Genomic DNA, 22967 nt, shown 5'->3' with positions numbered 1-22967 from the left:
CACCGTGACCGCTGCTGGGTGCTGCTTCATTAAAGGAGAAGGAGGCAGCGGCCCGCTGCTGAGGGCTCCTCCTGAGACTTTAGGGAAAAAATTGATTCTGTGATTGATTAGCTGCTGGAATCGGGGTGAATTTCTGTTGATCAATCTTTGACAAACACATCACTTTCTTGCCATGCATGAAGCGGCGGGCGTGGGCGTTTTCGGTCCAAGCGCCTTATTCAAGCCGTATACTGTGTTTACGCTCCCGTTACATCAAGTGGGTCAGAACTACAGTTCGCAAATTTGCGACGCGCACCCACCGCGCCCCCCTCAAGAAAGGCCCGCCGCGCCTTTTTGATGTCGCCCGCGCGCCGCAACGCGAGCTGCTCCATTTCACATTTCTGATGTGCGCAGATAACATCGGCAGCGTCTAATCCACGGACCAAGAGCCCTCTCCATCGCGGATAAAGCTTGTGTTTCAGCGGCCTTTCTGCACATGTTTCTCTGTGTCTGTGTGTATGCGCGTGTGTGTTTGGGGGGGAGGCTGGCATCACGGTCCGACCCCACCAGTCCATTGCGTCAGAAACTCTTGCAACCGTGAAAACATCAGCTCACGCATTAAAGATTACAGTCCACTAGATTTGGAAGTCATAATTTCACTTCACCCTAACATGTAAAACAATAACATACGCGGTTACTGTGTGCTGTGCCTACATTCTCTTTGTTAAATTGCAGGACTTTGAAGCCCAAAGTCTTATGCACAAAATGTCCTTCTGCATTTCTTAAAAAGAACAACGCACCATCCTATGGCAACATTTATTTGTTTGTTTATTTATATGTCTTTATTTTTACTTGTTTCTAGATATTCTTGGTTACCTTATATGTTTTGTAAGGTTGTCTGAGCAGTGGCGATTCCAAAGGGAAACTGGTCCGGGCAATAGCCACCCCTAAAAATGTGCTTTATGAATCTAACTTAGGGTGTTTCCCCTTTTTGTTTTCTGTCAAAGTGTTCTATTTTTTTTTATAGGATACCATCACATCAGGAGAGCTATATATCTTAAAAATCACCTGACAATCCTAGCAGTAAAAATAAATACATCATGTTCTAACACATCAAATCAGCCGATTTTTGGTGGAAAACTGCTAATGCACATTTAAAGCAAGCAACATAAAAACGCCCCTGGAATGATGCTAGTAATGGCAGGAAAATACAAAGGCAAAGAGCATGATAGAACTATGTCGGTGCAACAACATTAAAAAAAAATTTCTGTTGTCAGAAAATATAGGTCTTTCTATTCTGCTTGGAACATCTTTGTTGCATCCAAATAATTTAGGAACTGAGACTAATTGATGCAAATGTGTCATTTACAATGTAAAAGACCCTAAATGTGCTTATAAAGAGCCATTAATAGGACCCTCAGGGACAACATATTGACATAAGCTCCAAACAATGCTCAAAGGTGATTAAACTAACGGCATGCAGGGGCCCCTCCAGAATTGAATCAAAGGGCTGGCCTCGATAGGGGCCGCTGATGACCTTGTGGGCTGGCGCACCAAAACAGTTTTACACAGTCCAGTGCTGAGCAATCAAAAGTCGCAGATGTAGTAACCATAACTGGCAAATAAATAAATAAATTTCAAATATATTAAATTAATATTCATATAAAATATTAGCCTGCAGAGAGTGGGACAGCAAATTTTAGAGATGGCCCCGCGTTCCCTTCCTCTTGGTGGCGCCACTGAGAGCAGGTAAAACAAACAAATCTTAAATCTGGGATCAGTACATCCCAATATTGTTTTCTTCTGTTTGTTATCCCTTTTCAGCTGATAATGAATTTGCTCCTGTTTAGTCTAATTAAAGGGCTTAATTAAAAGGAGTGGGGACCCTGCTCGAAAGACGCGGCGCACCTCTCCATCTCTCATCCTGGGACGGAGCCAGCGGCGCAGCTCCTTCCAAACTCCGAGACAAAACAAGAGGTTTCCCCGAGGCAGCCTTCCTAAATCCCCCGTTTTAATGGCCGGCTTTGAAACGATGCCGGGAAACTATAGCTATTTCCCCTGCAGGCAAGCATCGGACAGCAATACGTTCCTTTGCATGACCTAATTACGGTTAATTGCGCCTTTAAAAAGGTGTTGCAGCGCGTCATTTGTCCGACCCAATGCGGACCGGAAAATATTCAGAGGCCTCCAACACATTGGACCGGTTGATGGAAGTAATTGAGACATCTACAAAAAAAAGTCTACTTGAAAGTCCATTTCCCTCCCTTTTCTTGTAAGGTACCAATAGCCCCAATTATTTAAGAAAATGGTTTATTGATAGATTGTCGCCACGCTTCTGGACACAGAAATTAGTAAACAAAACCTTTTTCAGACCGGTGTTATTCATCTAGTTTCATAAATTAATTATCTACCGATCAGCAGCCCTTCTGAGCCTCTGTTCTATCAGCAGACGTTTTGTCTTTAAAATAAATCCGCTTAATAATACCCATTCACACGAAGGTTGACAAATAAATTATTAAAAATAACTAGGTGTTCACCCTTGTACTCCATCCGCGCATACATTATCACCCCCCCCCCTCCTCCTCCGTCAACTCAATAAAATACCCTCACCATCATGACTCCTCCTCCCCATCCTTCGCATATGGATGCGAGACAATCTTCCTAAATATCCATCAATTGCAGGCTAATTACTGCTGATTATTATTGATCAATAATAGGGCTTTCGTTTCACTTTATCTCGCGAGAAAAGGTCCAATGGCAATTGCTCCCCAGTAGCAACAGACTGGAGCCGGAGTTTTACGAGCTTTGGCATTTATCCAAATCAGTTATTTCATATATGAGACAACACAATTGTAATATTGAAACCATTATAAATAAATAAATGAATAAATAAATACATTTAGTCAATGGCAACTTAATAGTTATTCGTATTATTGGCAATAATAATAATAATAATAATAATAATAATAATAATAATAATAATAATAATAATAATAATAATAATAATAATAGTAATAATACAGAATTAAACTTTTTGTTATTTATTTTGAATCAGAATCAATTCGTTAATAATGTGGTATGTTTTTTTTTCCTGCGGGTGCACGCATCGCACCGTTCTCCCAGCAGACTGCAGTTGCTCCGTCACCACCGATCCTTAATAGGCTTCAGCATATAGAGCCGCCTTTATTCAGCCAAACTAGACGGAAACCATTCCCATATGACATGTGGGCTGGAGGCCCAGCACCACATGAATATAACGAGCAGCCTGACAGTGTTAGGGAAAAAAAGTGAACTTTGCCTCTTAAAAACAAGCACACAAATAATAATAATAATAATAATAATAATAATAATAATAATAATAATAATAATAATAATAATAATAATAATAATAATAATAATAAACACTGAGATTTTTAACTTAATCTATGCAACATAAGCCTCATTTACAACACCAACATTTCAATGCATAGTAATGTATAATAATAATAATAATAATAATAATAATAATAATAATAATAATAATAATAATAATAATAATAATAATAATAATAATAAAATGAAACAATGCAAATTTATGTAATAACCCAACAATAAATATTGTAATAATAAATGCTGTGAATTATAAAAAAAAAAACTGTTTGCGTAACCTCCGTGTCTACCTGAATCCTCTTTTTGGTCCACATAGATCTGAGAGGGGGAAAAAATACCTTGTTGATCTTCAACCTAGCTGTCAGAAGCCCGTAGACCAACAGAAAAAAAAACGATCCCCTGCCGTCTGCAGTAAATAAACAAACAACAAAACAATGAAACAAACAGGTGCTAGTTAAAAATCGCAGTTGCGCAAAGCTGAGGCTGCGGCCGGTCCACCTTCCTCCAGGTGCGCTTCTGCGTTCACGCGACATGCGCTAAACATTCCTGTAAGAAAAAAAAAAGGGCTGCAGATACAATTGCAACAAATCGGAAAATAGCTGTTGAAAAAAAAAGGGAAAGCCAGGACTTTTCCCTGGTGCTGGTGGAGGGTCCATGCCTCCGTCAAACAGCTGCTGGCTGCTGCTTGTCCAGAGGGCAACAAGGTTTACACACACTGAGGGACACACACACACACACACACACACACACACACACACACACACACACACACACACACACGCAGAAACATGCTCCTCACAAGACCAAAGCATACCCTGTAAACTTGTTACAGCAATCGAGCCGTGCTCCTATTTTCACCCACATGTGCGTTAATGAAGTTAAAAATAACGCCTGGAACCTGAGCGCTTTTTGGCACAAACGCTGCCATGACGCATCAACTGAGTCGGTGAGTTTCTATAAAGCTGCAGATTTAAAAGAAGAGAAGAAAATTGTTGCAATTCATAACAAAACAAAACAAAAGACGTTTGCAATAACATTACGAAATGCAAAATCTGATATTTAATGAATAATACATCTGGGGTTTGTTTTGCTTGTATCAAAATGCGACCTTGACCTCGGCACCATACCTCACTGCGTCTCGCCGCCGCGCTGCAGAAAACCAAGCAGCCTCTGTTTAAAGGGGTAAAAATCCGGGACGGCGCTGGCAGGACCTGCGCGGGGCGGACGGGGCAGGGGGGGGGGGGGGGGGGTGCATCGGTGCGAAGGGGAAAGAGAGTGAGGGGGTGGCATGGGATGGCGGCGGGGGTGAGGGGGGATGAAGAGCGAGCAGGAGGAGGAAGAGGAGGAGGAAGAGGAGGAGGAGGGGAAGAGATAAGTGATCTAAAGGGGAGACGATAGGACAAAAAAAAGTGATGATGATGAATACATTGGAAAGTTTTTTGGCCCGGGCGAGGGTGTCAGATTGAATGGCCTGTGCGCATGTGCGAAGGTGTCCAAACTGACAATGCTGGTGAGATGAAGATAGTGTTGTTGCTGCTTCTGGGCTCACGGAGGACGACGAGAGGAATCTACAAGCCGACAAGATGAGATCCAAGGCGAGGGCGAGAAAACTGGCTAAAAGTAGGTCTTCATCTTCTTCTTCTTTTTTTTTTTGTTATCCACGTCCGAGATCTTACCGCTTGAAGCCGCCGGCTTCCAAACTCCGCCGGCTTTGTCCCGGTCCAAAGTGTGCTTGTCAATTGCAATCCAGCCTTTTAAAAGAGGACGGGAGACTCTTTTTGGCGGCAGATGCTTCCTTTCTTACTTATTTGTCCGCTCTGTCTCGGTTTCCTGCATATGCTGCACTCCTGGTTTCGCCGATCCATGCGTCCAAAAAAGTTTCACGCGTGATGAGGAACGCGCCGCCGGTGCTTTATAGCTGATCACACTTCTTTCCAAGCAGAAACGAAGACCTTCGGTCCGATTTTATTTTCTCCCCTATGCAGCGCAGTTTCTTTTGTCGGTTTGGTCAGGCGCAAATGTCTTGTTTGTTCTCTATTCTTTTTCTTTTTTTCTTTTTTTTTTCTCAAAGAAAGTTGTCGAATCGCATGGTAACTTTTCATACAGAGAGTCCTTCCAGGTCTAGTGCAAACGAAATGTAGTGGGCGCTGTGGCACCACTCTGCTCCGAGCTGCTTGCACGGCTCACGCCGCACTGGACGCACTCTTTCTGCCCCTGCAAAAAAAGAAGAAGGGGGAAAAAAAGTCCTGGGACACGCCGAGATGCGAATTTGGGCGAGGAAAAATTGGTAGCAAGATTTTAAACGCACTCTTATTTGAAATCGTATTTGCCTTTTTTTTATGCCAGGGCCACCGGGGCTGCTGGTGCTGACTGGGTCCTTCTCATGGGAATGCCAATCAATAATGTGTCCTGAATTCGCCCATATACTGCTGCATGCTGCTGCTGCTTCTGAGGGGACTGCAGCTCGCGTCACACGGAAAAATTCATGCATTCGTTTTTCCTTTTTTTTTTTTTTACCCTCTTACAAACATGAGCAGTTTTGTTGCCAGGCGTGCAAGCGTGTTTATTGTTTGACATTTGTTTATTGATGGTGCATTGATTCATGAATCGTGTTTACTTTATTCTTGCATGAATGAATTTTGTTTTATACGGCGTGTTTTTCATGGGTCAGCCTGCTTATTTGGCCTGTTTTATTCCGACCTCACGTGGACATGGGAAGGCTTGTTCCTATATTTTTTTTTTCCACAATCAATTTTAGTATATTATAGTTTATATCAGCTACAGTTGCTGTGTCGTCTATAAATTGCTGGAATTTATTTCATTATAAGGGTGATGATGGTTTTCATTCATTTGTTTTTCTTGGCACATTGCACACATTTATTTTTATGTCCTCGCAAGGATTAAAAAACTTTCACACTTTACCACTGGTTTTGTTGATTGACGGAATATTAATAACAGACGTGTTTCAAAGCTACAATGAAAGGAGCGACCGGAAATATTTAAAAATAAAAATAAAACAATTTAGTAGAATTTAATTCAGAGCTTTATCTCTCTTTTACATGCCCTTGCAGTGCTCGCAATATCAGGTGAAACACACACACACACACACACACACACACACACACACACACACACACACACACACACATATATATATATATATATATATATATATATATATATATATATATATATATATATATATATATATATATATATATATATATATATATATATATATATATATATATATATATATATATATATATATATATATATATATATATATATATATATATATATAGCCTCACCTTGCAGTGATCAAGTTATCGTGCAAATCTAATGACAAGTGCAGAAACTGGAAAAACTGAACAAAAAGTAGAAGTCTGATTCGGTAGCTTTATTAAATGAAAACAATACCCCAAACTCGTTGAGAGTGTGAGAGTGTGGGGTATTTCTTTTACCAGGAAGTAAATACACTTGGTCTTGATCTCCCCACAGCCCTGATAGTCTGCCGATCGTGGTGCTATATGAACACAAATGTCTGGCCTTGGCGCAGTCGCGTCGCAGCACTGGCAGGCAGCCTTCTTTGCAGGCCTCAGATCTGTTGTGTTGCAGCCGTAGCTATAGGGAAAACACGAGCAGACAGCTGGCATGAAAAATATCTTCTTCTCCTCAAACATTCAAAACACACAGACCCACAGACTTTGGATATGACGTGCACTGGCCTGGGCAATTTTTTCCTGTTTTTCCCTTTCTTTTTAATGACCCCTCTAACTCCAGGAGGCCCGCAGCAAATATCCATCAGCTGTTTTAGCATTTTATTTTTAAGCAGCGTGGTTGATTTCTCCGCTGGAAACATGATATATTATCTGACTGAACTGCTTTAATCGTGACAAACAGTCATGTTTAAAATTCAACCGTAATGGTTGTGTTTTAAGAAAATGGGATATATGTATTATTATTTATAAATGTTTTACTCGTGTTAATCTGTTCTTATTTAACGCTGTTAAATTAGTTTAATTTGAATTATATTTGCATCTTATTTTTTAAATCAATTTCCGTTTACTTTTTTACCCCAAAAATGAAAAGGACCTATTTTATTGTAGTTTTTTAATCTTTATTATTGAAAATAAAGGCAACACAAGCCTGAAACTTAATTGCTCAAGTTGTGTTTGTTTCTGTCGGCGTGTGCGGCCGTGCAACGTTTTTTTTAAAAAAAACACCATGCGGCTGGTTTATTGTGGTATTCTTCTGGGTCCATTTGGAGCTTTTAAATTGGTTTTAGATCAATTAAGGGCATCCGCTTGCGTGAACGGAGATTTATTTCCCCCTGTATTTTTTTCTTTTTCTTTTTTTTTTAACGGGGCACGTGTGCGGACAAAAAGCGGCACGCGCGCACACACATTCAAGCATACAGATCACCCACACTTGCGCGCGCTGCTGTACATATTCGCCCGGTGACCTCTGCACCAAAGCGAAAAGAAATATAACGTGAACGGAAACATGAAGCAAGCTCTCCATGCAGGCGGGGGGGAGAGATTTTTTTTAAGGCAGCTTACACTTTTTTATTGATACTCATCACCCGTTTTTATTCGTTTGTATTATCAGTACAATAAAAAACAAAACAAAGGTAGCGCCATATATTGGAAGACGACCTGTGTCATTTTTTTTTCTAAATCATTTTCCCTCTTCTGCTGACCCATTCCGTTGAAGAGACGCACACATTATCCAGTACTTCCCACCTCCCTGACCTATACGCTGTCTTTACACATTTCCAGATCTCCCTGTGATCTTTGCGTTAAAGGCCCATTATTAGAATGTATACTCCCCAGTCATGAACTTGGCTCGGCTCAACAGCTTCTTATGTTTTGACAGAAGTAATAAAACCCAACCCATAACACTTGAAAACCAACAATGGTCGCTATGTTTAACTTCTGGCTAAACGCTCAGGGTCTCCCATGTATCGCTGCCACGCAGCTGTAATGTGTCACACAGCTCCCTTTCACATTCGCAGATTAGAGCCTGGGCCTATAAATGATAGGATCATCAAATGTAAAAGGAAGTCGTGCGTGCTTTTATTTTGAAATCAAACTTTCCCTTGGTCATGTTTTACAAGCCTTCTCTGTTGAAATCTCATCATTCAGGAGCAGTGTTTTTCAGTCATCTATGTCTATATCTATCTATATAGATACAGACATATTAATAACTTCCATTTCAGCCTGCATTTCTGAAATTATAACTATAGACCCAATTATAAACCTTTGTAGTTATCTAATTATCATAACAAAACAGATTTTTTTTTAAAAAACTTCACACAGCAAGTTTTTGAGGGACGTAGCAGCTTTGCTAGAGAACGAGCATTCTCAGAGACACTTGTGTCAAAAATTCTACGTATGTTATCCTATTAATATGTGGTCTTGGAACTTATTTGGGAATCTAAAGTGTTTTTTAGGGAAATTTATATCAATGTTGTTAGGACAGAATATCTCAGCACACTACCCGAATACAACAGTCCACACCAAGTACGTGCTGTACTGTATTAGGAAAACTGGTTTGCATTGCTGCTGAATATTGTGATGACGACACTGATTGCAACGATCCACATATTCTTTCTCCACTCTGTTGTTTTCCATCATCACAGTGCATCCACCACTGTCCTTCAGTTGTCACACCTTTTGTCACTAGAACCTTATAAAGGTCTCTCAAGTATACTCAAGTAGAAATATGTAAGCCTATCAGATAACCCATCCAAGCAGTGCTTTGCGATTGCAATATTGCGATTGCCTTTTGGTTCATTGTGCAGCTGTAATGACATAGCATGGCCAAATCTGCAGCGAAAGCATGTGGTAGCTTGTTGTTTGGATGTAAGGATCTTATCCTGGAGTAGCAGGTACTTGCAAAGATGCACCAGTCAAAGTGTTTTTTTTTCCTGGCAATTACAGATTTCCGTATTCCCTTGATGTCTCAGCTGCCAATTCAGTTTCTCATTCTAGCAGACCAAACCGATCAAGGAAAAAAACAAACTGCTTCAGGTTCTTTGATATAGATAGTACATTTTAATGCAGTAGAAAATATATTTACAAGAATATCCCTATGCAAGAAATCACGTCTCAAACCTGTGTCAGATTTATATAAACAGCAAAAGTAGCATGTCAGAGTACATGCTATGTGTTTTTCTAGACAGAGAAGTATTGAAGAAACTAGTTATGATGCATTTAAGGAAAACCTTCAGATTTTTCATTATTTGAACTGCCTGTCAATAGATCTAGTCAAAGGATAACTGACCGATTGATAGATGCATCTCTAATTAACATTTTTCTGTTTGTCAGGTAAAATCTGCTGTTATTGCACATATAAAATTACTGATGGCTGTTAAAGCTTCACAAGTCAGTAAGCATCACCAAGACCATATGATTTATAGAACCAGATGTGAACTGCTTTGTGTAGACATATCTTCCATCAAGCTGCAGGAGCAGACTCATAGCAAAGTGTTTGGTAGTAATTTGTAATAAAAGTGACTGAATCAAATATTTGAAATAGTTAGCCTGGAAGAGAAAAATCACTTTCACCTGAGCAGGAAAACAAAATATAGAATTACAATACAGGTAAAGCTGTTTAATTGTTTTTTTAAATGGTTTTATTATAGTTTTTTAATGGTTAATATACTGGGTATTATATTAAATCTATATTTTAACTGCTCCTTTTATTCTGACAGAATCTCTTCACTGTTGAACTTGAACAGGAATCACCAGGAATTTCTGAACTCCCAGGCACTTTAATGCTAAACAGTCAAATGCAGCTGCCTTTCTGCAGAGATTCTGGCCTAATGTACTTTGAAAAACAAGAAGTAAACATTTTTTAATGTTATAAAATACATAAACTACGATCGAATTAGCCAGCATAATTTAATTGCACATTTCTTTTAAGTTATTAAACCATGTGCTCATATTACAGACAGTGGCAGTGCGTCGCTCCGCATGCATACACACTGAGATGAACGCTTTGCATTTCATCCATCAGGTAAGCTGAACTGACTCCAGTTAAAGTTCAGCAACATTATGAAGTCACACTGACCCGTCAGTGCCCACTGAGTCTCGCTGAAGGCTTGAATACACTTGACTGGCTTTTCCTCGTTCTCCACCCCACACACACAAATGCACATACAAACACACGCACACGCTCACACACACTTGGACCATGCATGGGCACACACCTGCACACACCTCGGTGGTGACAGATTTTTTTTTTATTTTTTTTTTTGTGCATTGGTATGGTTTAACCCCAATCAATCACAAACTAGAAAGGTTGAGTGTAAATGTCATCCAAACAGCAGGGGCTGGCACTGTTGGCCCAGGCTGAATGTGTGCGCGAATTGGCGCTCACACCGTTTTGTACAGTTGTTGGCGGTCCTGTCACCGTTCCGAGCTGTGACCTTGGTCATGGTGATGGGTGGGCACCTGGACACACGCAGACGACCTCGCAGCGACGTGAACCCCGTGTTTCCTGCCGAGTCTCATGCTGGCTTCGTCACACTTGGAGCGGACACACAAACATGACTGCATTAAGCTCATGCACATGGCTCCAAATCCCACTCAGTCCACCGATACATCGACCTTACGTTATCCAGTTGGCAAAAGTGGCTCTTTTCTGCTTTGCACTGACCTCATGTTCTGTGCTTGCAGAAAAAAAAAGAAAACAGGCTCCCTATCACATCGTTAGTTCAGATTTTGGCATGGCTGGGAGAGTCTCAGCTATATTGCTGATGTTATTTTTTTTTTTATATATAGCAGCCCCCTGTTTTTCATCTGTCCCCATACAGTACGCCTCTGCCTGCAGCCTGCAGATAGGGGGCAGGGATTTGTTAAAAATAGATCGGGACAAATTAAAGAACCGCACTTGGTGGGGTGATGGGGGTTACTAAAATGAAAAGCCATTACCCCGAAGTTAAATGCGTTTTGTGTCGAAGAGTGACTACTCATCCCATTATTATCCACTTTGCTGCTTTGCAGTTCGTAGAGGACTTCTTCATCAAGTCTCTGCACACCTCATCCCTGTTTCAGGCTTTGCTGATTTGCACTAAATGATGATCTCTGTGTGTCTTCTGTGATTGTACAACACCTGCTGTTAAACACTGCGCGTTGTTTGCTAAACAAGGGCACAGATGTGTCAAGACCCTAATTAGCCTGTTTTGTTAGCCCTCATGATCCCCTCCATGCCCGCTCTTTCTTCTTTGTTTATTGCGTTGTGATATTCAAGGGATTGCTAAACATTGTGACTAGTCTTATCTGGGTCTAATCCAGATTTGTTTAGTTTCAACTCCCTCACATTGTCCCTGTTCTACCCTCTTACGTCGCTAATAAGCTTTTGCCTTTGTTCATTCTTGAACTTGTAGTCCTTCATGTTGCGTTTTAATACGTTCTCTGTTTCAGTGTGCTTTATAATGGCACATTAAAAGGGAAAGCGTGAAACAGTTGACAAAGTAAATTATTCATTATCTTTTAGTTTATCACAGGTAAAATGATAGTTCAGGAGTTTAGAAATGAAATTTAAAGTTATAGCTTTTTCATTTAGTGAAATACTGATCAGCTTGAGGGGTGGCTTATGGCTGATCTGAGAGACCAAAGCATACTTTTACCATCGCAAAACAACTAAACTCTCAAGAAAGTAACTGCAGTTTATGCTAACACTACTCTTAAAATATTTATTTTTCTGTTATTTTCTTTGGGGTGATTATATTCCTTAAAGTGAATGATTATTTTACATAGAAGCCAATGAATATTTCCACAGGAACTTGAGGCAGGAGGCAGTGCACCCACCACATTCTTCCTAAGTGAATGAATGAAGGAATGATATCTTTATTTTGAAGTTAACAAGCAGAAATAATATAATATAAATACAAACGAAACAAAATAAAACCTTTGAGTTATGTTTATTATGCAGGTCAATCTAAGTCAAAAACATAGTATGTAACTTGTGAAGTGTTATCATAAGTGATATAAAAGAAAGGCGTTATATAATACAAAAATATTATATCAGTTTAAGGGAACAATATTTTGCTGATTAGTGTTCAGTGGTATCCTAAAATATTGAAAGTGTTGACAACTCTCACTCAAATATTTGAATGAGTCAGCCTTTATCCTGAGCAGCAATAAAATAAAAAAGAGAATAAGTTGGCTAGTTTACTGTCAATCTAAGGCCTTAAATAAGAAACTGAAGGTTTATTAATACAGGTTTTCTTTGAAACAGTTTAGTAACTACACCTAACAGTCTTGTAAATCCAGATTGGCAGGTCCTGAAGGATTCGGTATCAAAACAACTCCAATCTAAAAAAAATGTCAGAACTGTTATATAACGCCTACTTTACACATTTCTAAACTATCATTCCAATATCTTCAGTGGATTATTACAAATTAAGAAGCCAATGACTATTTACATGGGAATAATAAAACAACATAAATCCATTATCTGTACCCACTTATCTGTACAGGGTGCTGGGGGGAGTCTGGTGCCTATATCCAGCAGTCTTTGGGCGAGAGGCAGGTTGCCAATCCATCACAGGGCAACACAGAAACACACCATACACACTCACACCTTAGGGAAAGTTAGATAGACTACATGTTTTTGGACTTGTGTGATGAAGTTTGAGTACCCAAAGAGAGCCCATGCATGCACAGGGAGAACAAACTCCATGCAGAAAGACTCCAGGCTGGGGTTCGAACCCAGGACCTTCTTGATGCATGGAAACAGTGCTACCAAATGCCTTGATTCATAGCCCCAGAATGTAACATGTAAATCACAATTTTAGTAGACATAATACTAAAGTGATATGAAAAGCAAAGCTAACTTTGTGTTTTTTTGCTTTTCTAACCACTTTCATATCATTCAGTTGCTCTGACACTGAAACGCTTAAAGGGACCTGGTTCGTTTTACCATAAAAAGAAAACAAACAAAAAAAATATATCAATTTAGCTTTCGTCCTGATAATGTTCCTTTTTCAGCCTAAAAAGAATGCACACGGCGTGATCAGCAAACTTAAACATTGCTGTGCCATCTGCCGGCAGTACTGCAGGACTATCAGAAAGCAAGATGGCACCGATTGATGCAGCTGCTGTAAGAGCCAGTAGACCGTCCTGCAACGCCTCACAGTAGTGACGGCTCGGCGTGGTCAAAGACCAACCTGATCCACAGGGTTAGGGTTGCTTACTCATTCTTTTCGCTCCTCCGCTGGCCGTTGCTGACTCGCTCGGCTCCATCACAGACATCATATACGTAGACGACGTCGTTGAGTGCTGAATCGCACGTCGACGTTGCCACCATAGTTGGAGTTGGCATAGCGGACCGATTCGGAGAACATGCCTCATTCATGTTCTGCGTGGAGTTGTACCAACTGATTCACAGTACAAACCAGATCTACTGGCATTACCGTTCACAGGTAAGAATGAGCATACACTTATGAGTCTATTTATTCTTTATTATAACGTCGTACATATGTATGTGGGCTCCATTGCCTGGCCTTTTTTACTCATCGCGCGTTATGGTAAATATACAGAAAAGCATGTCATTTACTAACAAATAGCGAAAAATCAAAGACATAAACTATAATAAGCCAACAGGGTGTGATAAGTTAATCGGAAAATCTTTGTATGCAACCAAAGCAACTAGTATAGAAATTTGAAAAGTCAATATGTGACCAGGTCCCTTTAGCATTTTCCATTCTCAGTACGTGTTTCACACAGGAAGATCATTGGTGACACTCCTATGTGTGTAACATTCCACTCTAAATAACTGTGCAATGCAAAAGTTACCTTTGTTTTAAGGTTTGTAACAAGGCGTTTGCACTAAATAAAGTTAACATGAATGTTATCTATCTATTTGGTTAACAACAAAACACTCACTTCAGAAATCCTGTTAATAAATGTTCATGGTTTCAAACTGTAGTTGGGCATGTCAGTTTGGCCACAAAAGAGCTCTTAAATCATAATACTCCGCAATTCTACATCAAATTACTTATATCAGTGAGAAGCATTTAGTCAAACACAAAACTGTAACTGAAAACCCCCACAGGAAAATGTTACCCAGGCTCAGTGATTGCTACTTTTTAGATTTCAGTGCTTCTGTTGTCGCTGCGCTGTGTAGCACTTTTCTCCAGTCTCACTACTGTGCATCTTCAGTCCCTCAGCACCCGTGCTGATGATGGCTCATCCTGTTCAGATATGATAAGCAGACAAACTGCTCTGTCCCCTGGGTTGTTTAGCTGTCTTGCCAAACAGACAGTGGTGTGCAGGGGCAGAATGGCTCTGAACTCCCTCCGCCGTTTCTCCTTTCATCGGGCCGGTAGTTCAAAGCCTTGGCTCATTTCCCCCCCCCCCCTCCTCCGCTTTCCTCCGTCTCTCACTCCTCCGCTCCTCCTCGCTGTCTCTGTGTGTCGTCGTTAAAAGCAAAGATGGGCAAGCAGTGTCTCATTAAAGCGGATCAGAGACATCTCTGTGTCTCACACGGGGCCGTTTGTGACATTTCGCTCCTCTCCTCGCCCCCCTCTTTTCCTCCCTCCTTTTCTCTCGGAGATCAGGTTCTTTGATTTGGCCAGATAAAGACCTCTTTCATGTTGGTTGGGACGGTTAGCGATTACACTGTCAGACCCTTCGTTTTGGGCGAGTTTGACAAATTTGCCGTGCAGGGTGGGACGGGCGCAGGGATTGTATTGGGGAGGAGGCTATACAAGGAGATTCTCAGTAATTGAGCTGTCATTATCCAGTGACCCTGCCAGGCGTGAGTGCATAGGGCTCGCCGGTTCTCTATTTGCTTAATACTTGGCTAACTTTCTTTGTAAGTATGATGGATAGAACAAGGAGGAGAGAGTGGAAGCGGGGTAGCAGCCCCCCACATGAATGCCTCTGCTTACTCAACCACCTCTCTCAAGCACTGCTGTCCATGAAAATTGGCTGTGCTACAGTGCTGCTACAAGTTTCCCCCACTCTCCCGGCTCCTCTCCATGGTGCAGCACAATTAAGCCCATATTCACCAGCTGCCATTTATTTTCATACAAAATGCAAACTGGTGGCATGTTGATTACTGAATACTCCAGAGACAAAGAGCCACTACTGGTCTGGTTTAATTTCATTACGCAGAGTGTGGGGCACAGGATAAATATGTTCGAAATTCCCCCACATCCCATCTCCTTCCCCTTCCCCACCATCCAAGTTTACCTCATCCACTCTATATGCTAAACAAATCTTGAGGTGTAACAGTTGTGGAATTGGAACAAATTACTTGAAATGTTTTGGTTAAAATTATGCAGATTTCCACCCAGCCCTCACGTTTCCTCTTTGATGCTTGCATTTTTCGGGTAGGCTTCGTGTTTGTTCTGTTAAGAATCTGCATAAAGCAAATATTTATTGGCTGATGGTTGGCAGATTTTGTCATAATATGTAATGTGTACGGTGCCTTACACAAGTACCCCTCTCCCAAACCACACACTTCAATGTGCTTTGGGAGAGTTTATGTGACGGGCCGGGACAAAGTAGAGAGGGATTTGGAAATGGAAGGAAAAGAGATACGTGGTTTTCAAAATATTTGATGAAAAATATAAAAATGTGGCATGTGTTTGTTTTCTGACCCTTTAACTCTTAAAGATCTAGCTAAAATATAGTCTAACCAACTGCCTTCAGAAGACACATGATTATTAGAATCCAACAGTGTAAAAAAAAAAAAAGCTCTGTTAAGGCCTCAGAGACTTGTTAGAGATTAAGAGAAAACAACAAAGAGAGAACAAACCTCCTCATGATGACAAAGGAATGCAGCAGTCAGGAATACACTCTGGAGAATGTTAAAGCATCGATTGGGTTTTAAAACATTAACCCTGTTGAATAAATCCTCCAATAATGGAAATACTAAGGGAAATTGCAAACATAGCACGGTTCTAGAGTAACTCTGGAGAAAATTTGAGATCCACTGCTCAGATGGAAAAATCTGTCAACTGAAGAATTGCCATAGCCATAAATGGCATAAATCTACATAAATACCCTTTAGTAAAAAATGACAATTGGTGAAACCAAGCCATAAAGAGATGTGTTTAAAGTTTGCATACAAGCCATATAGGGGAAACGGCAAACATATGAAACAAGGTGCTCTCGTGTAATGAGATCAAAATGGAACATTTTCTCTCACGGGCAAAACGCTACGTGAGATGGAAAGCTAACATCACATCAACGTGAACTCTCTGAGGTGAAACGTGGTGCTGGCAGCATCGTACTGCGGAGATGGTTTTCTCAAGTAGGGAACTGGTCAGAGTTGACGGCAAGCTTGAAGGAGCTCATACGCAAAATACTTCTGGAGCAAAACTTGTTAAAGGCTGCAAAGACATAGACTTGAACTAACATGTAGGAGTTGAGGGGAGGGCAGAACAATGCCAGTGTATTAGCACAGAGATTTTGATGAAGGAAAGAAGAGCCCCCCCGCCACCACCCCTTGTTAACCTTGAGGCAGATTGGATGTAATGTGATGAGTCGAGAGGAATGTGCGTGTAACCGTTGGTGAGTGGGTGCCCACTTGTCTGAGTGAACATAGGTGTTGGAGGGATCGTGGTAAAACATTTCAAGATGGCCCATTAGCTGGCTCGGGCCCGTCCCCTCCCGACACCAGGATTCCTCTGTGCTGACACCCCACCCCCTCCCGATCCAAGTCCCCCTGTCCCGGAGGACCCCCAGCCTCATCCTGCCAAGTGTATGGTTCCAAAGCACAGATGAAGCTGCCTGCGTGTGAAAATATTGAATTGCAAAAACATCCCTGGGTGAGAGGGTGTGTGAATGGAGCTTTCAGCACTGGGCCCGACCCGAGCCTTGTGCTACTGACGGATGGACAACAAATGGCATTTTGTATCCAGAGATGGAGCGGAAAGGGGAAAAGAAAGAAAAAGGAAGAGACATTGAGAGAACGGGGGGGGGGGGGGGGTTGAGATTTTTCAGCCCTCTTCAATTGAGGGTCCTCATATGCAGCTTTCTAATGCCTTATCACATGGCCCGTCTGACCTCTGGCCCCTGCTCAGCCAAAGCTGTCAGGCTGCTCCCCAGCACAAAGCCTCATAGCCTCAGTGCCCCCCCCCCCCACCCCCCCATACAGCTGCACTCCAAAGGTAATAGGAAGAAGTAATATCAGTGACCTTCACTTTCCACCTCGCTGCAGGAGGGCAAAACTCTTAAGATTCCTTGATAATGTCAAAGGTAGAGGGTGGCCATTAGGCCTTATTCACTACATGTACTTCGATCACTTCAGATTACATTAGAAGAAAACTAAACTGCTCACTATATTAAATTCCAAAAGGAAGGTATTTTATCTCAGACTTTTGGTAAATATGAAGTAAAATCATACGGATGTTTAAAAACATCTTCATGGTTTAACTTGCGTTGCGTTGGGAATATACCTGTGCAACTCAACACTATGTTGCTGTCTGGGGTATATTAGCGAATTTCTTAGGTCTCAGAGGACCGACAGGGTCAAGGTATGACTGTAACCTCCTGTCTCGCTTTGCTAGAACACACAGGCAACTCACTCTGTGTCTCTCCTGACCGGTCCGAGGATACTTTTTCTCCTTTTTTCCTCTTCTTCCCCTCCTTTTCTGGAACACAAGAGTTTCTCTCTCTTTTTCTTCTTCTTCTTCTCTCTCTCTCTCTCTCTCTCTCTCTCTCTCTCTGGTCTCCTTTGAAAAGATGCGGCGTCTTTGTCCGGCCTGATAAAGGAAGCCATAGTTCCCCTTTTCCCCTTCTTTGTGGCCTGGGGGCTGGCGGCTCCTGTAGAAGTGCAAATGGTATCCTCTCGGAGGGGCTATCCCCGCGGGCCTTCGAGGGCCCTTGCTCTCCTCCAGGCTTGGCTAATTACCACCCTGCAACCCCCTCCCCAGCACCACCACCACAACCACATCTCCCTGGTCTCTGGAACCATGGACGGCACATTCCCACAACCAGCACCTGGCCTTCTTTTCTCCTGGGCGTCTTTGATGGCCGACACCCCAGCCTTATCCCTCCCTCCTTCATACTCTTCCTCTCTCTGCCCTACTACACCATCTTTCTTTTTTTCCTCTCCCCCACCCCCCTTACTTTTTCATTCTCTCTGACTCTCATTAGCAGAGGTTTTAAATTGCTTTCTGACCCTAACACACTGATCTCATCGAAAACGGAGATGTCAGAAAGAAGGTGAAGAGGGAATGAAATATGTAAGACGGACCAGTAGAAAGATTTGTGTAGTATGCTTTTGATTCTATACTTTGTCAACTTGTCTGTGTTTTTGGTTACATCTGTCTGGCAAAGTTCACAAAAACTAGCAAGCATCCCTAAGCAAACGCCCATATCCATTTCACTGTCTATGTTACTAAAAAAGAGCAAATCACAAGAATCTTTATAGACCTAAAATTCTCTGATTCGTAAAACCACACAGCCATCCCTGCCGATAGATTTGATATCTTTGCAAGTGACATGGACGGACACGATACACAGTTGTGCAGTCGCACTAGTATCTAATTTAGTTGCATATTTGCGTTCCGCTAGCAGCAAACCTGATCAATAGCTCTCCCCAGTGGATTTGACCAATTCATAGCTGGCCTTTTGTGTAGTCTGGTGATCCCAGCGAGAGCATTTAGACAGCTTTCTGAGGAAAACAAATAGCTCTATTACAAGTTGGCACCTCTGTGATGCTCAGGCTCCCAAAGGCAAAGCAAGCAGCATGTATTAATTGTATGTCTTCCGTACGAAACAGATTCACCAGGTGGTGTATTTAAGATGAGATTTATGCCAGTCAGCAACTTGAAAACTGATGCTTTTGCATGTTATTTCTAATCAATCAATCAACGTTTATTCCAGGCACAAGGTTGATCCATAGAATAGTAAAAGTCACCAGTTTGCAGGAGTTAATGGTTTCTTTTTTTTAGCTTCTATTTATTATATACAAAACATGGGGGCCAGTCATGTCATCCATTCAGACTTTGGTCATTTTGTACCCAACTTTTTTAGGTACCAAAAGGAGCCATCTCCAACGTAAAGTGGTACCCACCAAGGATGTATTGTAGCTGATTACTTCAGTTTTCTTTGGTGTTGTTATTCCAATGCATCAGATAGACATGCAGGTGGTTGCTCAGGTATTTTGGTTTAACCATGGGTTGCAATCTCATATATTTCATGAGTCATCTGACCCAAAAATAGGTTCACAACTACAATCAAAGTGAGATCTATGTTAGGTCTGAGCATTGTTAGGATTGTATATCTCCTAAGTTAATAGAAAAGACTCAGCTGCTCAGTTATATGAACTGAAAAATAATAGTTAAGTATGTTGTCATATTTAAAAAGTTTGTTTACAGGTACTAAAGGAAAATAGTAAGCAATACAATGTCATTGTGAAGTTGAAAAATAAGGGTACAAATTGGGAAACTACTGAGTTTGGCTTGTTTGGATACTCCTAATTAAATAGACTCTTTCTGTTTAGAAGGTAAATGGATAAAATATTGCTAATTTCTAAGATGATTTGTTAAATCATATCATTCATTTTGTCCATCACATCTCATTGCCACCTCTCTTTCGTTTTTGATCTGTCTTAGTAAAGAGCTGCTAAGCAATGATAAAAACTCAAACCTCTGTTCAACAAGTGGATGGCGGCCTGTTTTGTGCCTTCATCATGAAAACTCCGGCAGAAGTGTTGAGTGTTATTGACCACGCCTAGACCAGTTACACACGTATGGCAGAGTTTTACCAGGAAAAAGGCTTAACATAGATACCATTTACACAATATCAGCACTTTCATGTTTGAAATATTATGCACAGTACTTGCATGAAGAGTTATGCAATAGAATTTGAAAATTACTGAAACAGTTTTGCACATCATCATAATATCAATACGTTCCCACTTAAGAAGTTGTGAAGACTGTTTTCATGAGAGATTAGCACGTCTGAAGATGGTACTAAATCTGAGTAATAACAAATGTATTTCAGAATAAAACTTGTGGGCAGTAAAAAATTATCTAGAAAATGTTGCTTGCTTAAATCAGACTAACTTAACAATATCTTAATTTACTGAATTCAGTGACTGAGTCAACATACAGCCAAACTTTAGCTTAATATGAGATTGGTAAAAAAGAAAAAACATATTTATGACATCACAGACCTCAGCATCAGCGCAATGACACTAATGATTTTTACCTGTAAACGCCATTGCAGTGAAACACCTGCCTGGTCACTTGTGGCCGTCCAGTTGCTCTACACACCGTTAATATGCTCATAGTGCTCCGAATAAGCTGGTAGGCACGTGAAACCAAACTGTAGAGAACTTGCTAAATGATTGGCATGTTTTCAATACGTTAACCACAGCGAGTGCTTAATGGTTTTGTAAAAACATTAGCATGAAGGAGTTAAAGTATGTCAGAAAAACTGATTTGATGGCAAAAGAAAAATATTATATAAGTACAAAAAGAACATCCATTTATTACCTCTACCCACTAATCCGTGCAGGGTCACAGAGGGCTGGCTCCTATCTCCTGTGGTCATTGGGCGAGAGGCTGGCTACACCTTGAGCAGTGTAGCCTCACATGGCAACACAGGACAAACAACCATGCATACACAGGGCAATTTGGAGAGAACAATTATCCTGACAGTCGTGTGTTTGGACTGTAGGTGGAAGCTACAGTCCTACACAGAGAGAACCCACACATGCATAATGAGGACATTACAAACTCCAAGACCCCAGGCTGGGATTTTAACAAGGCAGCAGTGCTACCAACTGTGCCACTGTGCATCCCTCAGATCAGTGTGTGGGCATTGTATGGATTCAGCAAAGATTATAGGGTTAAATATGTAAAAACATAAATCTACAACTGCATGTGTGATACAGCTCTAGACTTATATTTTTTGGGGACTGCATAGCAACAAGAAATGTAGTCACTTCTAAAGAATGATAACTTGTAGTTTTTTGTGTGCAAATACTAATAAAATTACTTTGGTATGATGTAGAAAACAATAATTTCAAACCTTTTTCAGTCAGACTTTAAAGTCTAACATAGTATGGTGTGAATATATGTTCTATAGTCTACTCATAATTTTGCTTGAGGAGAAGCTTCCCAAGACCTATGTCTTTCTCTGCTTAGTTCTCTCCTCATCAAGCCATGCCACATCCTCTGTTTTGGGTACAGAATAAGAGAAAGGAAGAGTTGGTTTCTGAATTGTGTTTTACGAGAGGTTAAAACGAGCTGCTTTGGTGGTTTTAGGGTGTCCACACTGACCATCCCACTTAAAGTTCCTGAGGTTTTCAAACATGCCAATTAAGCACTTTTATTAGGGATGATGTTATTCCAGGCAATGCATTGCAGTCGTGACATATGCAGTTTAATTAAATCGCCTGTCTTTTTGCTGTTTTTCTGTTTTTTATTTTTTTTATTTTAGGCATTATGCCGGATTTGCAAAGCTACTGTCCTTATTTTTCTTTTAGACTCCATAATAGTGCAGTAGTTCAATCTCAAGAGATCTCAAATGTCCAGACATGGACAGGTTGCATTTCAAACTCGAGGGAGAGTAGTAAGACTCAAAGAAACTATTTTAACCATTTATTAAATAGCATTGCTAAATGTGGTAAGTAAATAAGTCATATAGTCAGATCTTACTTGTTTAAGATTTTTAAATCTTAAAAATGTATTAAAAATTATATTCCTAATAAATATGATTTCTATTGTATATCAAAAATATTTTGAGCTTCCAGGACTTAGTAATTTCTCACCTCAATCTTTTTATGAGTTCAAGTATTTAATAAAAATAAAATGATAAAATTACGGTTTCAATTTCTGTATGCTATTGAGTCATTAAGGCTCATATTCACTTTTCATGGACAACAAACTGCAGTTTTAAGTGTTGTTCATTCCCATTTTATCTCAATTGATTTAGAGCTGCATGTAATGATTGCCATCCCTTCTTATGATACCTGTCATTTCCCCAGACACAGAGCTTGACCCACAGGAATAGGTTCTTTTTTTTTTCTTGGTTTTATTTATTTGTTTTCCACTGAATTCAGGAAAACTTTGATGCCAAGTCTCTCTGCAGCAGAACGGGAGGCCCCCGACCTGGCACATCTGAGAGTACTTTGGTGCAATAACAGCAAATGTTTGTTTTGTATTGTATGGCACGCTGCTGGAGGAGCACTAAAGCCCCTTCTTCCAGTGCCTAAAGCACCTCTTAATAAAATAGTCAAGAATAACTCCCTTACCTTAATCTTGCCTTCAGATTACTGCACTCGGGGTGGGAAATTAGCAGCAGGCCCACACACTTCCCTTCCTTCTCTAAAGCTTCTGTATCTTTTCTTGCAAGCACCTCCTCCTGGACTATTTCTCTCTTTTTCCGTGTTTCTGAACTTTGCTGCTAGGACTTTTGTCTTTCTGTGTATTATTTTGTTTCTTTTGTTCTACTTTGCTGGCTCAGTATAAAAGGCAACTTTTTTTTTAGCAATATGTGGCCGAGGGAAAAAAAAAAAAGGTCTGATAGGAAAGTAGCCATTGATAATTGATACAAACTCTTTGATTCATATGTGATGAGGTGAGAGTTGGTACATATTGACTGTTATATAGAGACACAGATTACACATTTTGGAAGCTG

At 40.7% G+C, this 22967-nt stretch overlaps 1 protein-coding gene across 7 annotated transcripts in view; it reads left to right on the top strand.

Moving 5' to 3' along the window:
* Positions 1-4625: 4625 nt before the first annotated feature.
* Positions 4626-22967, top strand: part of prdm16 (PR domain containing 16) — a 231265-nt gene continuing 212923 nt past the window's right edge. For 3 of the 7 annotated variants that reach the window (XM_021311230.2, XM_021311204.2, XM_021311196.2), the window contains exon 1: positions 4627-4968. In XM_021311230.2, the coding sequence (XP_021166905.2) occupies positions 4932-4968 (37 nt within the window). In that variant the 5' untranslated portion in view covers positions 4627-4931. Of the gene's footprint in view, positions 4969-22967 lie in introns of all 7 variants that reach the window. The other 4 variants (XM_021311209.2, XM_021311206.2, XM_021311221.2 and 1 more) reach the window with 2 other exon arrangements.

Source organism: Fundulus heteroclitus, chromosome 1 (genome assembly GCF_011125445.2).
Source record: "Fundulus heteroclitus isolate FHET01 chromosome 1, MU-UCD_Fhet_4.1, whole genome shotgun sequence".
In the NCBI taxonomy this organism is placed as follows: Eukaryota; Metazoa; Chordata; class Actinopteri; order Cyprinodontiformes; family Fundulidae; genus Fundulus; species Fundulus heteroclitus.
This window is presented reverse-complemented; position numbering and strand designations above follow the sequence as displayed.